General features: G+C 44.7%; 2 protein-coding genes across 5 annotated transcripts in view; both read right to left on the bottom strand.

The window, feature by feature from the left end:
- The window catches only part of tafa4b (TAFA chemokine like family member 4b), a 35,883-nt gene extending 26,475 nt beyond the window's left edge, over positions 1 to 9,408 (bottom strand). The window contains exon 1 of the mRNA XM_068315745.1: positions 8,783 to 9,408. The gene's annotated coding sequence lies outside the window, so the exon portion shown is untranslated. The remainder of the gene's footprint in view (positions 1 to 8,782) is intronic.
- Positions 9,409 to 12,758: 3,350 nt separating this feature from the next.
- The window catches only part of eogt (EGF domain-specific O-linked N-acetylglucosamine (GlcNAc) transferase), a 33,096-nt gene continuing 28,354 nt past the window's right edge, over positions 12,759 to 17,500 (bottom strand). For 3 of the 4 annotated variants that reach the window (XM_068314793.1, XM_068314796.1, XM_068314794.1), the window contains 5 exons: positions 15,329 to 15,397; positions 14,931 to 14,992; positions 14,657 to 14,776; positions 14,060 to 14,162; positions 12,759 to 13,905 (listed from right to left, as the gene is read on the bottom strand). In XM_068314793.1, the coding sequence (XP_068170894.1) occupies positions 13,759 to 13,905; positions 14,060 to 14,162; positions 14,657 to 14,776; positions 14,931 to 14,992; positions 15,329 to 15,397 (501 nt within the window). In that variant the 3' untranslated portion in view covers positions 12,759 to 13,758. Of the gene's footprint in view, positions 13,906 to 14,059; positions 14,592 to 14,656; positions 14,777 to 14,930; positions 14,993 to 15,328; positions 15,398 to 17,500 lie in introns of all 4 variants that reach the window. The other variant, XR_011035373.1, reaches the window with a different exon arrangement.

Raw genomic sequence — 17,500 nt, 5'->3', positions numbered from 1 at the left:
GGTGGTTGCTTTTTCATCCTCATATCTATCAGTATTTCTCTCCACAGCATCCATGCCTCTGCACAAGTGGGCATGTCTTGCTCTTTCTCGCCTATTTTCCCTTGATCTGGGGTTCAGATTGCTGCTTTCTCATCTCTTACTGTTTCCTGTCAGCTATAAAAAGTAAAGTTCTAATCAAATTCTACTGTTTCTTTCTTTCTTCTGCTTACAAATGAACACATCGCTGGGCATGTCTGCGTATGTCTGGGAAATCTGCAAGGGGTCTCTGACTGTGGCCTGACTGACAGAAACATAAATTCAAATGGGGTTATACAGGTGGAAACACAAAAGAAGTACGCTCTGAATATTTAAATAACACATAAAAAAGAAAGCCAAAAGTCTGAACAGCCTTTTAATTAAATTCAAACTTAATCCAAATTCCAACAGGAATTTAAAAAGGCTTCTGTTAGAATGGGTTCAGTAGGATCATGAGTGTTTTGTACCGATCTGCACCACAATTTCATCCTTTCTTCTACGGTACACGTCCCAACTTTCTGTGTAATTTTACAGTAATCTGTCAAATAGGTTGTCAGCAAATGACAAAAATGAGTTTCATGAAAATCCAACATGTGGATTTATGTAATCCTGTTAACAGTCAGACAAAATAACACCCTTAAAAGGTTTGCACTATAGAGTGATTTATGTACATATTTATTTATGATGATGTGTCTTGACCTGTCTTACAACAAGAAGCTTAAACATCGTTCCACTATCTTAGAATTCCAACAGCTGGTTTCTGGATAAACAAATATGATAAGATATTTGTATGATCTTCTATAGAATCATAAAAACCAGCCATGGTCTTCTTCCAGAGTAATAGCGTTTATATCTTTGTGTAGCATTTGGGGTTTTATTTGGGAGGGGGTTATACAAGAAAAAATCAGAAGACATCCTAGGGACACATAATAGCATTGTGCCTGTTTACCACCACCCCCACCCCCACCCATCCAAAGCGCCACACCTCTTCCACTGTATTGTTTCCACCAATAAACCAACAAGCAATAAAGTGCATCCTCTGTTTGGTAAAATGGCCAGGTGGGGACAGGAGAGGAGAGAAAGATGGAAAGAAAGAAACGAGAAAGTCTGAATTCAGACCCATTACCTGACTCTGGTATTGACTGCAGAGTTCAGAAAATGGCCCGGCCACTAAGGTACCATTACAGCTCGATTGATCGCGCTGCACTTAGGTCCGAATCCCACCTAGATGCACAAGCCATCGTCTCAGGATCCGGTGACCACCGAATATGTGCCTTTATGTGTGTGTGTGTGTGTGTGTGTGTGTGTGTGTGTGTGTGTGTGTGTGTGTGTGTGTGTGTGTGTGTGTGTGTGTGTGTGTGTGTGTGTGTGTGTGTCACAGACATGTGACAGCACTCCTTTTTGTGTCTCCATCTTCGTGCTGCTTTCCAGGCGTCCTCGCCCTCGTCCTCTCATTTTCTCAAGTCTTTCATCCCTTACTTTACACCTCCTCTCTCTCTCTCTCTCTCTCTCTCTCTCTCTCTCTCTCTCTCTCTCTCTCTCTCATGTGTCATTTCTTTGTCACAGCACAGAGTCTGGACCAATCTGTACAATTAGTAGATACACACAAACATCACCCGAGAGCCTGCATTCACACTCGTCACGCTTCTAAGTGAACTTGAAAACACACAAACAAACACAATATCACACACACACACACACATACACACACACACACACAACTCTGAAGCACTTTGAAGGTTCTCTTGCTTCACAGCCGGCCACCGCTGGATGGACCTGTTCCATTCACACGTTGCTAACTAACAAGTCCCTAATAGGTTTCTAATCAACCTCCCCCACTAAAGCATAGCAGGGGTTGAGGCAGATGTGGTCGATTGCTTGTTTTATGGCCAGGAAGATAAAAGCACAGATGCTAACAGGCTAATAAACATTAGCTCACGAAGAGAAGAAGGCTGCTGTGAGGGCCCGGCGCCTGGTTTCCTCTTTACAAGTGTGTTGTTTAAGACCCAGACAGACGGCGTGAGCGTGGATCGGTGTAACCCTCCTCACCGCCGCTGACAGACAGAGGCAGGACCTCAGCCATAAATCCGGCGCTCTCTAATAAAGCAATAAAAGGCCATTAAAAGTTAGTGTCCCACAGCACTGGAAGATGGATGGAAAGGTGGGTAGCAAAAGAAGATATGTTTAAAAGCCTGCACACCCCCACATACATTTCAGCTTGCTTCTCTTTTCTGCTTCACACGACCCAGGTATCTGCAATATTGATGCCTTCTCCTGTTGTTACTCCTTCTTTATCCGTGCTGACTGCAGATCGCGTTTGGTGATGAAAAAGGTAAACAACGCGAGGTGGAACGGCGAAGCGAAAATCTTTATGTACTGTTCCGCACACTCAGTATAAGCTCTCAGACTCCAGCACTGATCTGCCTTCCTTGCGCGATGCAAAGTTGCTCTGCTGCATTGAATTCTTAAGGGTGGCCCGTGTGCATGAGCGCCACACATTTTAGTCTCATTATCATGCGAAAAAAAGGCAAATATAAAGTTTCTCTTCACATTTTGCCATCACTATTTGTCACCAATTCAGTTACAAAACCAGACTGGAATTGTGATTACAAGATCAGGGGTGCTAAATTTTGCATTTAAAGGAAGGACACTCCAGTAATAGGAAGCCGGCTCCTCTTTTTTTTTCTCTCTCTCTCTGTAGTGTATGCTTTTCGGTCTTTATCTCCTTTTATTCATTCAAAATGAGCCATTCTTGTTTTCACACATTCTCATTCTCTCTTTGACTTTTTCTTTCCTCCCCAAATTGTAGAGGGATCAAAAGGAGCCGAGAAGAGATGAACCACAGCACCGCAGCAGGGCAGGAGAGACACAACAAAACCCAGCTCAGGAAAAAAAAATTTTCCCACCCAACCAGCCACTGAGTCTTGTGGTTCTTTCTGTTAAAGGAAGAAGAAAGATTTTTTTTGTCTATGTGTGTATGTGTGTGTGTGTAGAGCTAAGCCATGTCGCTAACTGTGAGTCTCCAGAGAGCAGTGGTCATTAGAGAAGGTAAACTCTTGTGTTATCTCTGTACGCCCACATCCACACTGCAACTCGAACATGCAGACAAATCGAGATCTTGATTGTATCATCGCCTCTGCAGCTAATGATCAGCTTGTGTTTCATTACATTAATTACAGTGCATGTCTCGCCTAAATCCTGGGAAGCGGAAGAACAGGAAACACTTAGCGCAAAGATTTTTTTTTTAAAAATAATAAAATAAATAAGCTAAAGGAACAGAAGAAATGTGAAAAAAGAACAATCTGGAGGGTGGTCAAGGTGAGAAAATGGCAGAAAAGGAGGAAGGGAGGGGGAGACAGAGAGGTCGGGCAAATTGAGTGTGTGTGTCTCCTCATTTGTATAGTGTGTGTGCGCGCGTGTGTGTGCATGTGTGTGTGTGTGTGCGTGCGTGTGTGTGTGTGTGTGTGTGTGAGTGAGTGAGGAGAAAGAGAGGAAGACTGATCAATTGTTCATTTTACAAAGTCACTGAGACGTGTCAGCAGTGTCAATAAGTGAATTAATTTGTCTGTGCGCCTCTGGAGCATGACACCATATCAGTCTGGTCCCCTGAGACACAGGGGCCTCTAACACACACACACACACACATGCGTGCACGCATACACACACATCCATGCTTGTGGAGTCGTACTTACTGCATATGTCATTCAATAGAACGCTGCAGCAACTGTTAATTATCATCACTCCTGTTACTTAATTCCCAAGATGCACAGCAAAGTCTGAAGTCAAAATTTATACTCTTGATAAGACAAAAAAAAAATTTCCCATAATGTGGCCACTGGTATGTGAAGAGTGTTCCTTCATTAGTACACAGTGCAATTCTCCTTCATTTGGATAAAACTCGGTTGAAAGATGTTCTGATAGCAAACCCTCATTTATTGGTTATTTCACTCTGGATGGATTGTATTCAAATTTTGAATCTTCTTCCTGGATGATTTACGGCAAAAGGTTAATTGACTCCAGATATGTGCACATGCACAAAAGCCCAGAAAACAATGATTCATCCTCGAATCAGCAGCCGTCCCTCGGGGAAGCCATTGTCCGCTGGTGACTGACATCAGTCAGACACCTAGAGGGACCCTGGGCTGCTGCCTGCCCGCTGTTTTCATTACAAAGCCATCACCGCCAGCGAGCACACAAACTGCGCACATGGACTCGGGCATGCACACCGACACACACTCTCACACTCCTCTGACACACTTCTCTTCAGTCCTGACTGCCTGAGCTCCTCTCTGTTGAAGTCTGTCTCTCACACATCCATTAAATCCAACAGAGAACACACACTTTAGGCCGTGGCTTCCTCTCTTCCCTCTCTGCTGTGTTGCCCCCCCCCCCCCCCATTTCCCCTTTTCATGTGTTACATCCCACCGGGTTGAGCCCTCTCCCACCCCTCTACCTCCCACCTCCCCCTTCATGAGGTATGGTATTGTTCGAGGGGCTGCTGTGATGACCGCCCCAGGCTCCGCCACCACCAAAACAGCTTCTTTTCCACGGCTTTTCCAGAGGACCCATGCTGCAGAGCATGCTGGGAGCTTTTTATGATCCAGCAAACACACTAATGCTACCACAGACTCACACTGTCGCTCACGGTTACCGGCACATCTGCCAACTGCCAGAGGAAAGCGCACAGGGACGTACTGTCTTATGCAGGGACACAAACAGACAGACCCACACACACACACACACACACACACACACACACACACACACATATACACACACTAGAGTGGAAGGAGCAGATTGCATCCAAGGTGATAGATAGAGCACAGTGGGAAGGAAGCGTACCTGTTCAATTACAACCATTACTATCACTTCAGGAGATTTGTCACGAGCGGGGTGAGCAGGACCTGAAGAGGGATCACCTTGAAGGCCTTCGAAGTAACGCTAATTTCATCTTTGGCAAAACATTTACGACGTCCTCAAAATTGTCTCCTGATTGAAAATGACTGAAATTAAACGTAAATGAATTAGCTTAAATCTGCAAACAGATGCTTCAAAAGTATTCCCTCGACGGGACATTACTGACACTTTAAATGCACTCAGAGTACGAGGGGGAAAAAAATAACACACCGACACAAAATCTGGCAACTTTGAGCTTGAGCCCGGTAAGTTTGGACATGACTGCTGTGTGTGTGTGTGTGTGTGTGTGTGTGTGTGTGTGTGTGTGTGTGTGTGTGTGTGTGTGTGTGTGTGTGTGTGTGTGTGTGTGTGTGTGTGTGTGTGTTTGCCGCGTCGCTGTGAGAGATGTCTGTCAAAGGAAGACCTGTTCTGGTGGGCGTGATGGAGAGCGAGGCCTTTCTGCCACTGACGGAGTGACTGATGGAGGGAAGAATGAAAGACAAGGAACACACACACAGCTGCAGATCTCCGACAAAGGCCTTCAGTGTTTGGAGCGGTCGGTGGCCAGCGTCGTCACCTCCCACACCTTTACTTATATTAGGTATTAATAAAGTTGGATTTTATTGAGGAGTTAAAGTGCATCCCCTGACATTAAGAAGATGAAAAAAAAAAATTTAAATCTTGAAGTGCAAGCTACTCAAATCATAGAGAACATAGAAATCAGCCCAGATATTTGAATTATATGTCTAATATTTTAAAAAGGTTAAAGATGTATAAATTGTGAGCCGTCGAAATCTTTCTATTTTAAAGAACTGTGAAAATAATACATGTTCATTGACATGTTTTACAGGCTGATAATATTCTTGGAAAGTCTAGCCCAGTTCTAATTTTAATGCATTCATGTTATCACCTCTTGCTCTTTTTAAACCAGTATTAAATCAGGGTTGTAATTACGGTGAAAACATTCATTTGAAAAACAAAATAGCTTATACCACATCAGATGAAGTCATAAAATCTTTACAATTACGGGTTTAATTTGTTTTACCTACTTAATAGATTATGTAGTTTCACCCCCCCATCTGCAGAGCAGTAATAACCTCAACAGCAGAGGGGGCGACTTGTGAAACAGGAGGAGGTGGACAATCCTCGTCTTTAATCCAAAGTCTTTTTTGATCAGTCCCTCATTGCTCCAATTGAGCACTCGTGTAAATGATGTATTTTCATTGTTCTGTCATCATTACTTGAACTTTAGCATCTTTTGTCCAGGGGTCGCGACCTCTGTCAATCTGTTGGTTTGTGGTTGAGGCAGGAAAACAGATATGTGCTGTGCTCATTGATCTAACGTCTCCCTGTTTTCCATTAGAGTCATGGATCTCCTGTTTGAGAAGAGGCATCGCTCCCTAGGTGTATTTCCTCTGAGCCTCATTTCATGAAGATGTGTGAAGACACCGCTGTCCACTGCTTTTGTGTGGACTCTATTTATGTTCCCTGACTCAATACACCAACCATGTCTGGGGGAGCCATTATTTACAAATGAGGGGGCGCTTTCGCCACATTCCTCCCCATGACATGAAAGAATACTTCTCATTTCTTCTCTGTCCTCCTCTCAGTCAGGAAGGATCCATTCATCACAGTCAGTCTGTTAATGTGACTGTGCTGAGCCGATCTCCAATCTGTTGTGCGGCTGTCAGCTCACCAGTCCTAAATGCCCGATCCTTGTTTATTCATTGAGCACATCATCCAGAACACACACACACACACACACACACACACATACGACCATCATCATCTAAGTGTTTGCTCTCATCACACATGAACAAGCTCATACTTACAAATTCCTCTGTGTAGAGTCCTTTGTATTACTTACACACAGACACACACACACACACACACAGGTCATTTCACATATAAGCTGCCTCTTTCGAGCACATACACACATACACACAAACACACACACATTTTCTCCTTCCCTCGCCTCATCTCTCACAAAGATATTTTCTGTCTCTCCAGCTCATTTCTCTCGCCTCACTTGCTCTCCCTTTCTCCTCGCCGCCGTCCGTCGCCTCATTGCTTTGCCATGTCCTCGTGTACAATCACAAATGCACACAATCCATTCCCCCTCATTCCCAGCCAGTCATCCTGAACAGCCCTCTGTAGGGTAAGTAGATAGGAGGCCGTTGAGACATGCAAAGCTGAACATCCCTCTGAGGAAACCGGCTGTCCCACCGCTGGGAGCGACAACGGGGGAAGGAGGAGGGTGCAGGAGAGGGGATCAGATGAGAGTGAGGTTGGAGAGTGGAGAAATTGCTAAGTGTGTGAATTTGTGTGTGTGTGTGTGTGTGTGTGTGTGTGTGTGTGTGTGTGTGTGCGTGTGTGTTTGTGAAAAGTGCAGTTGGAGGGGTGAAAAAGTCGTTTGCTGCAGACAGAGAAAGAAGAACATAAAGACCTCAGTCTGCCACCTTTACAGGTGTGCTTGTGTGCGTGTGTGTGTGTGTGTGTGTGTGTGTGTGTGTGTGTGTGTGTGTGTGTGTGTGTGTGTGTGTGTGTGTGTGTGTGTGTGTGTGTGTGTGTGTGTGTGTGTGTGTGTGTGTGTGTCTAAGATGGCTGGGTGACAGGGGGCAGGTTGGGGAGAGTAATCTCTTTAGGATTAAGAGGGCTGCTCCTGTGTTAATGTGACTGTCAATGAGAATTAAGTCTGTGGATGGATCCTCTCCAGCAGGCCTCCCTCTCCCCACTCTCCTCTTCTGTCTGCCCTGTTAGACTAATGACACCAGTTTCTGTGGAGTGTCACCGTCACTAAAAACAAAGAGGAAATAATTACACTCTTTCAATACAGTACAATTACAGACCTGAGCAGCGGGACAGCGAGGTGTGTGTGTGTGTGTGTGTGTGTGTGTGTGTGTGTGTGTGTGTGTGTGTGTGTGTGTGTGTGTGTGTGTGTGTGTGTGTGTGTGTGTGTGTGTGTGTGTGTGTGTGTGTGTGTGTGTGTGTGTGTGTGTGTGTGTGTGTGTGGAAAGAGAGGGGCGGAGATAAGGATGAATAACAATTACAACAGGATAGGGACTGAGTCTCATTACTGCGCCTATTAACATGCACCAAGTAATTTCCCCCCTGTGTGTGTGTGTGTGTGTGTGTGTGTGTGTGTGTGCGCGCGCGTGCGCGCGCAACAGAGATGATTGAGCTTGAGTGTGTGCGTGTGTGCGCGCCCAATGGAGTGTGTCTGTTGGATTGGGTAGAACCCGGTGGAACCTTTTTTTTTTTCTTCCTTTCTTGTATATCTGAGCTCCGTGCGCTCTCCTCTCTATTTCCAGTCGATCACGACCCATGCAAAGCGATTAGAACAGGCGCGTGGAAAGAGCTCGGTCAGCGGATCGGCCACGCAGGTGACTCCGTGGGTAGGGTGAGCTCTGACGGATCGCTTATTTAACCTCACAGCGGTGGAGCACTGCATCAATCACACAACAATCCGCTAACGCCGACAACAAGCGCCTACACACGGTCAGCGGGACTGACCGCCGCTTGAATCCGGTCTTCATCCGTTCCATTTTTACGCATGGCATGACTCGCTGAGAGAGATGGAATCAAATGGAAATCGTGTGTGTTTGTGTTAGAAAACCTGCTGTTTTTTTTAAAAAAGAAATCGTTCTTAAAGTTGCTGTCAGGTCGCCAGTCCATTAAGTCAGTCGGTCAGCCAGTCGCCACTCCTCTCTCTGCTGCTCACGGGTGGGGGGGGGAACAATGTTCCACATCTTCACAAGTCCCCGTCTGATCACTTGTTTCTTTAGCCTATCGACCATGCGTCGTGAACTACACAGTTGATTAAAAATGTAAATCTATACTAATTGAATCTAAATAGAAAACAACATCTTACCCAAATCTATAAATTCGATGGCATGATCCAGGTGAGAGGGCGACGCGCTTTTGCCACTTTCTGATTGAACTCCAATGATTTTGTTTTCCACTTAACGGGGCAATCCCTTTGAGCCTCCTGTCCAATTCCCGGCGACCAAGGCACAAATACGTCGAAGCAGGGATAAGGAGGTCTACTACAAGAACGGATCTCCAGCCCTCCGGAGCTGGGTGAGAACGAAGAACTCGCGCATTAACGATGTGATCCAATCTGCTCCGATTTCACTGCGTCCCATCTCAAAAGCAAAACTGAGGAGAAAGTAATTTAAAAAAAAAAAAAGTGCGTAATTCCTACACAGAGATACCGAAGTGATGTTTTAGAAGAACACTCAAAAAAAAAAAAAAGAAAAAAAGAGAAAAAGTTCCTCTCCCCTGGCAGAGAATGTCACACAGACGCGTTGTAGTCGCAGGAGAGATGCTTTTGCGAGTGATGGTGTAGAGATGCGGGGGTGATAACTGCGCTCCCGTCGCTCCTCCCGACCAGGGATCGATTGGACATGAGAAATGCGATGCGTGCCCGTCTTCCCCATTCAGAACACGTGCAACAGCGCCCACCCAGTTCTCCATGCAGCTCCCAAGTACCCCCTCCCTCCCTCCCTCCCTCCCTCCCCAGCCCCCACTCCATCCACTCCACTGATGTCATGTGCTTTACAACATGACATAGTGCGAATGCTTCATTGAGACAAAGTTGCTTGGTTTTTCCATTCACAGTTTGTTTCCACAATTTTGGATTTAGGTGATGTAACTTTCAGCAGGGAATTATGACTGAATTATCTTCTTCTTTTTTTAATCACTTCACAGAAAGGATTTAAATCCAATGGATGACATCTGGGACCTAGACCTTGTCTTATTGTTAAATTTCAGCACATGAATGTGTGTTTTCTCAAGGGACGTTTATTCTAAATGGTACGCTGATGTAATCCTAGCTCAACCTTCATTTCTCTCTACTTCATTACTTGTGCGTAACTTGCGCGCACTGACTTGAGAAGGGGCTCCGATGACTGCCACGGTTTCTGGCTGACAGACAGGTGCGTGAGTCCATGCCCCCCCCCCCTCCTCATCGTGTAATAATCCAGTTCGCCTCTGCGCTTCGATCATGTTACAGATAGCGTGTGGATGTCAATACTTTGCTCGTGTACTCGGCTGTACGCGCGGACCCTCAAGCCCCCCCCCCCCATCTCATTCATCTCCCCCAGCGAGATGTTAAACAGAGCTTAATCACCACCGCCTCTCTGTTACGCACCAGCAGAGAGCCTATCAATTATTCCATCCCTAGAATATTCTAGTGTGTTGATGTCGATTGATTGTCTGTGTCTGCAGTCGTTAAGACTTAGAGGAGATCGATATCTGCTAACGACCCGAGTTGAGGAGTATCCGATGCGTTCAGACGTGTTCCGTGTTTTGCGTGGGCCCCTCGCGTTGGGTCCCCTGATGGTGAAGGCATTTAAAAACCGGAGTTCTGTGAATTCCGCACCAACACGGAGCAAAGGGATGAGTCTTTGCAGCAACGTCAAACATCTTTGTCTCAGACACAACAACTCCTTTGTGACCATCTCTGCGCTCTGTGCATGAGCGCAGAAAGTGGTGCATGTTGTTTTCAACCGATTACTTACAGATCGATCCGTCTGACTCTGAACTGAGAACAGATTAATCACTGATGAGCTCTCGCCAGCAGGGTATCAGCGCTTAAGTTGCAGGATGCAGATAAACGGATAAGAAACGTTTACGGCGGCCCTAGTTTCAGCACCAAGGACAGGGTCAGACGCGCTGCGCGCAGATCCGTGATTGGAGACACAGAAAACGTACCGGTAGTTCATATTTGCCAGGACAGAAGGTGAACACTGGAGAGCTGATGATGGATGTGTATCAGCCCCCCTCTGGTGAGAGGGGCTATGCCTTTTTCCTCTGCTTTTCCTCTGATGAAATGTTGATGTGAAGCCGTGATGCAGCTAATGGAGAAAGCTTATACCTCGTTTATCCAAAAGGGGCCAGATAATGTCAGGAATGTCAGGAGGAAACACAACATCTAAACGAGAAATGTTAGATTTTATTTGCTGTCCTTACAGGTCAAAATACATTCTCAGCTTTAACAGCATCATTGCAGTTGCTCACACATTTCTCTAAGTGCTTTTTTTTTTTTTTTTTGTCAGTCTCAAGCAGACATAGCAAAGTTTTGTTTGGTTCGAAATGTGGATTAAGTGCTTTTGGTGTGCCATCGGAGGAGCGTGGTAATGGGATGTCCTCTGGCAATAATCATCTCCCACCGAGGGAAAAAATAGTTACGGAAATATCTGCTCATAACCCGAGAAATATTTCTTCCTCCAAAAAAAAATCGATATCCCTGCATTAATTCCCCTGAAATGCAATGTTTATTCCCCCCCCCTGTTGTGGAAAACCTTGGGAAGAAGAGTGGTGAAGGTAAAATGAGAGGATCGTGGTTGATTTGTCTGAGTTCAGTTTGTGTTTTTGAGTTTTGTGGTATCATGCAAATCAACACTTTTTAAAAAAACAAAAAAAAACAAATGCGGATGGTTATTGGATAATAAGTGCAGCGGTATAGTCAGTATATGATGCTCTGGGACGCATCTGCAGACCTGGCTGTTCCAGTGGAAACTCACATACTAACAATCGCAGAAAGGAGCCAGTGGCGTTCAAATCAAATGAGTGAAAACCTCGAATTCTGTGAATTACAGACGAGATATAATGACTTCACTCACAGCATCCACCTCCGTGATTACACCCTAACATTACCATGCAATCAGCTCTGCTCTCCTGATGCGTCGAAACCCATTTCTTCACTCCACAAGACCTGCATTAAGGGGGGACAGAGATGCGCAATTTAACATTTCTGGAGGAAAACACACCATTACTTAAGGCCTGACAAAATAAGGCCACCCAAACACAGCTGTTAAAGAACTGTGGGTGGTAAACTTCCAGCGGCATGAGGCGGTAAATGCGGTCCCTGTTCGGTAATGAGTTTGGGTTGGGGGGGCTAGGAGAAGTATGTCTGCAAGCACTAATTACACAAGTGTGTGCGCACTGCGCCCTCGAGGAGCAGTTTAACGTTGTGCAGAAATACAACGGAGAAATCACTGGACAGAATAGTTTCACTTTTTTTTTTTCCACGCTTCAAACTTTAGTTTGAAAGACTTGATTTGATTTTTTTCCCGACACTTCCTCCAACACGCAAACGCCCCTGCTTTCGATGCAGCAGCCAAAGGTTGCGCAAAGAAAGGACTTGGTCATCGATTTGGAGCCGCCACGAAGGTTAATGAGAGCAGACATTTTGGTTCCTTTGCTTTTGACACCCCCCCCCCCCTGCATAGAGATTCTTCATTTCTTTACGAGGTCACTGGCAGTAACCTGAGCAGGTCCATAAATAGTGTCCATCCAAGACAGGCCCGGTGTCTGTCAATACTCAGAAAGTTCAGACACTACATCCGCAAGGAACGGACAGAAGCAGAGCCGCTGACTTAAGCCGTAAATACTTTGAAATAAAAAAAATGCTAGAACAGATTTTACACAGTTGTGGATGGAGTGTAGTCGATGCGCACGCCGTTTGGAACGAGTCTTGAGAGGCGATCACCGAGCGCATGGCGGCGACCCGGGTCCATATGTGGTGTTAGAGCGCCCCCGTGTGGCCAAAATGAGTCACTGTTAACTTGGGTCGTTTTAAAGGTCATCCAGATTTATTACGTTGACAGTAAAAGCCGAACTAGTGCCCTTTTGTGAGGATCCCTATGCTTTGTCAGACCTGAACTCACTATAGAATAATGAAAGCCACAGCAGAAGCTGTCTGGTAGAAGGAAGAGCCGGTAACCCAGAGGCCTCAGATTTTCTCCTCCAAGGTCAGACTTCAAAGATGATTGATTAAATTAAGATGAATTAAATCTCTGATGTCTAATATAGCTGGCACAGACCTAAAGACATGCTTCAGCACTTTTCAGAATTATTTATTTCAAAATGTTACACAGCTTCAGAATGTGAAATCGTCTACAAAATGAGCAAAAGCCTTGACCCAAAAAAAAAATAAAAAAAAAAATGGTCCAGCTGAGTTCAACGTGGTTTCATTGATAAATAAAACATCAAACTCACACAGAGGCCAAGAAACATGAAAATGATCTGCTGAGTGCTCAAAATACTCTCGTGCGTTGCATCAGACTGCATGCGAATTGTGCTCATTCTGTGTCAGTTGAATTTCCGGTGGAATAAAAAAGCTTTAGGAAATGTAACGGACAAAAGCAGCATCTTCATCATTCCACAAATTGACGACACATTTCTTTTTGTCACAATGCAAAACAGTTAATAATAAAAATAGACATTAACATCCAATCAGCTTCTTCTTGCTTCTTCCGCAGGTCACGGGGGTTGCTGTAGGTGTGTTGAAATGAACAGACAAATACTAGTGTTCAAAAATACTGATGTACTTGTACAGATGAGAATATTAACATTATTAAAAAAAAACAACATCCTGAACTTAAAGTGTTCTCGGCGTGCTCGGAAACTCTGCATTGATTGTCAAAAGCTGCAAAGAGGATCCCATCACCGTGACACATCTGATCAAATGAGACAGGATGTCGCTTGTGGATGGATGCAGTAACAGCTGCTCATTAGCCGACTCTGCAGGCGTGCGATGAAGAAGATGCATCGGAGGTAATGAAGAAACAGGACGGTCTCCGGACGTTTCAACCTCCCCACACACACGCCTCAGCCTCTGACTGATTGGACACTATCAGAGCTAGCGGAAAGATGTTTAGCATCTTGAGTTGCACGAAGTTCTGCCTTTGCCGTTCAGACCAATACAACCAGCGGACAGGAGGTGACGAATACTCCAGCAGACCGCCGGTGTTCACTGTCAGGTGAGGTACCTGAAAAACGAAACCAGGAGTGTGTAGTTGTGTGGAGGTATTCAGACAACATAACTTCGTTGCGGAGGCTCTAGAGTTCATCACGGAGCGTCCGATGTGACCATTTTTGATGTTGTGTGACGTAATCAGCTGCTTCAAGCACGAGGCGCATGAATTCCCCCACGTCGAAGGAGTAGTTGGTAAACTTTGGATGGGCGCCGAGCGTTGGATGGTGACCCTGAGGGAAGTCAGGAAACAGTAGCAATGTCAGCATTTGGATTGGGTGTCAGACAATGAAGTGTGTGTTATTCTGAGTGTACTGTAGGTGAAGAAGAATGAGATGGATCGTGGAAGCCGAGGTGCTGTGGAGCTAGTGTGGGAGTTTCCCATACCTTGTCCTCTGGGACCACTTTATCCATTTTCTGCCAAGTCACATATCGAATGCCCCGCAGCCGAGCCAAATCTCGATAGCAGCTTTCATCCTCACAATTATATCTGGGAGGGACAGATGCAGACACTTTATCTCTTGTTGTCCACAGTCTCCCTCACTTTCACTACCTCTAGCTGTGGTCACAAACACACACACGCATACGCAATGTAAAAAAGGCCCTACTGTTTAAAACAACTGTTGAATCAAAGACATGCTGTCATATTTGCTTCACTTCTCATTAAACTCTGCACTGGTTTATAAATTATTAAACTTGTACACTTATGTCGTCATTCATTCTTTTGTGAATGAATGATTGGTGACTGTTGGGGTTCCAGTGTGTGTGTGTGTGTGTGTGTGTGTGTGTGTGTGTGTGTGTGTGTGTGTGTGTGTGTGTGTCTTCCTGCAAGGGGAGAAAGCAAACCATCCTGAAAACATTTCACAGCTCTTTATCTCTACTCTGCTCTCTCCGATGCACCGGGGGGGGGGGGTTGAACCTGATAACACAAAGTACCAGTGAGCAAATGACAATCACCTCAATTACATGGAAAATGTCACTCACAGCTCAAAGATGACAGCCCAGTCGGGGAGGAAGAGGAGGTGCGTGAGACCCGCGCCGTGCATCCCGATGAAAATGTCGGAGTTGTGGGTGATGCTCAGCTGCACCAGGAAGGGAACATCCCTGAAAGACGAGCAGAGAGCCACTCATCACGTTAAACACTGTCACAGTTACACAATTTAAAAGGGTTATTAAAATGACTTTTTTTATTCACATGCAGCACTTTTATATCCTTGAATAGCTCCTGTTGAAATGTGGCGATCACTCTGCAACTCACTTGTATTTGTAATCCACCACCGTGACCTCCAGTGATGGTACCGTCTTCAGAGCATTTACTAACTGTAAAAAACAACAACAGAGGATTGTGTTTTCTGATCAGTTAGAGGAGGAACAAATGCAAACACTGACCATATAAATCACCAGCCTTTTAACTTGGACTGGTTTTAGTTAATAAGGTTTTAAATAAGCACTCAACAGATGTAGGCAGTAAATCAATGGTGGAGAGGAGGAGCTGAAGGAGTGGGGGGAGCTGGAGGGTTGAAAGCAAAGGAGACAAACAGGAAGAGAACAACAGGGGGAAAAAATGAAAGGATGGTGGGAAAAGAAAGTAGAACAGAAATGAATGAAAAAGAAAGGAAGGTGGAGATGGGGGAGGGAGGGTGGTGCTGGACTCACCTCCATTTGGTTTGATATCCTTCTGTATTCTGTGCTGCGTGCCAGCAGGGTGACACGAACACGCCCCTCCTGAAAAAAGCAATACACCCAATAATCAATCAGTCAAGGACAGAAGAGATAGGCAGCATGATGCTCATTTAAACTACCAGAACGCCTCTGCTTCTAATGTCTCTGATTTGCAATACAGGAGAAAGGATGAATTAGTGAAAATCACATTATTAAGAATTGGCTTTATATGGCTGTCCTCTCTGATGTGCTCTTATTAGTTGTGAGTGTGATAAGAGGTTTCTTTTTATACGTTCCTCTACTGCCATCTTGTGTTTTGAAGGAGGATGTAAGGGTATTAAAAGATGGTTATTAAAAAAATCTAATAAAAAAAGATTAAAGAATGATCCCATCGTCACCACACAAACAGAAACTTTTAAACCTGTGCACAATAATCTCACCAAACCACAGCTAAAGTCCTACATCCTATAAAGTAGTTGACTTACTAGGGGGAATTTTTCTTCTCCTTTAGTTAAAAGAAAAAGACTACACAGCAGCAGATTATGACGGGGTGATAGTAGGCGATGGGCAGCTGAGGAAAGAAAAGGACAAAATAGAGGAGATCAGCAGCGTGGGCCTCTGCCATTAATCTAAGGAAGAAACGGGAAGCAGGTCAGGCCTGAGACGACCCCTCATTCAGTCGCCATCCTGCTATCGCTAACTGCCCCGTGTCTTGGCTAAATCCTACTTAGCATATTTCCAGGGAAGGTCATGAATATACAATGGGCTGCTCCCCAGGATGGAAGAAGTTATCAGCCGTCCGGTCATAAAGACACGGACGAGCACCTGAAAGCTGTGATCATTAAAGCGATTCGCAGTTTGAGATGCAGAAGATAAGTAAAGAGGTGAGAGCATGGCTGTGACAGCACGCATGAGTGAATTAGAGGTCGGATGATTGAGGGGAGGAAACTCAAAATCGAACTTAAAGTAATTAATACACGAGTCTGGAGTGTCAGACTACGATACAACAACAACAACAACAACAAAAAATCAGTATAAACCCCTTTTCCAATCACACTTTGAAATTTTTACTGCTGGTTGAGGGATTCATCCAAGTCGACCTTGTATTTCCCTTGTGTTTTTGTTTCCTTGTTTAAGTACTAATCTGTTGGATTTTCCCTGTGGTTCCGCCTGTGTTTGGACTTTCTGGTAATAAAACCCCAAACTACACTCCCTTCCTCCTTTTGTGCTCCTGTGCTGCATTCTGCTGTTGTTGTTGTTTGTTTTTTAAATATACGTGGCAGGACTGCTCAAAATGTTTAGATGTCAGAATTAACTACAAGGCTTCACGACAAGAGTCACAGAGGAGGATTAGTACTTATATAACACATACCTATTATCCTCAATATGTTGAATTGCTAAAGGCAGAAATAATTTTTTAAAATAGGATATGATGAGTTTTTCAAAAATACAATGCAATATAATAATTTTACTGTCAACTGCAATCTCAAAATGAGTCAAGCTTGTGCTAACAAATGTCTTAGTATTAGTACTAGAAAAGCCTTTAGCTCCTCTGACCTGCTGTAAGCATGCACCAGCTGCATAACCTGACACCAGCCTCTGGCAGTGTTCCTGAGGGAATCTGATCCCATTCGTCAGGAGCTACGGCTTCCAAGTCTCTAAGATTCCTGGGTTTAGATGATGCTAGTACCTAAGTGAAATCCACCAGAGATGTTCTGTGGAATTCAAGTCAAACAACTGCGATGAGCAGTCTAGAAGGTTCCTGGAATTATTCTGAAACAAACCCTTGTGCTTGGGAATGTTTTCCAGGAATGTCCAATTACATTCAAGCTTCATCTTCTGATGGTTGTTTAGGGTTTGGCAGTCTCACTGCAGCGGAAGATTGCCAGCAGAACAATTCATTCAGAAAAGAATCAATTGATGTATTAGAAGAATCATTCTATGGTTTATTTAGATGTTTGGAGCAGACATAAGATGACCTTTCAGCAGTGGTCTGTAACCTGGAGCCCTAGTGTAAGTTCAGGCCTGAAACACTCAAACAGTAGGACACTGCAGCTGAAGTCTATGTAGGCTAGCACGATGCTTTTACAAGGATGATTTCCAAATGGAGAATGTTATTCATGGGGCTGAATAATTTTGAGACTCATTAAGAAAACATTTTTGTAA

Source organism: Antennarius striatus, chromosome 5, assembly GCF_040054535.1.
Source record: "Antennarius striatus isolate MH-2024 chromosome 5, ASM4005453v1, whole genome shotgun sequence".
Lineage (NCBI taxonomy): Eukaryota > Metazoa > Chordata > Actinopteri > Lophiiformes > Antennariidae > Antennarius > Antennarius striatus.
This window is presented reverse-complemented; position numbering and strand designations above follow the sequence as displayed.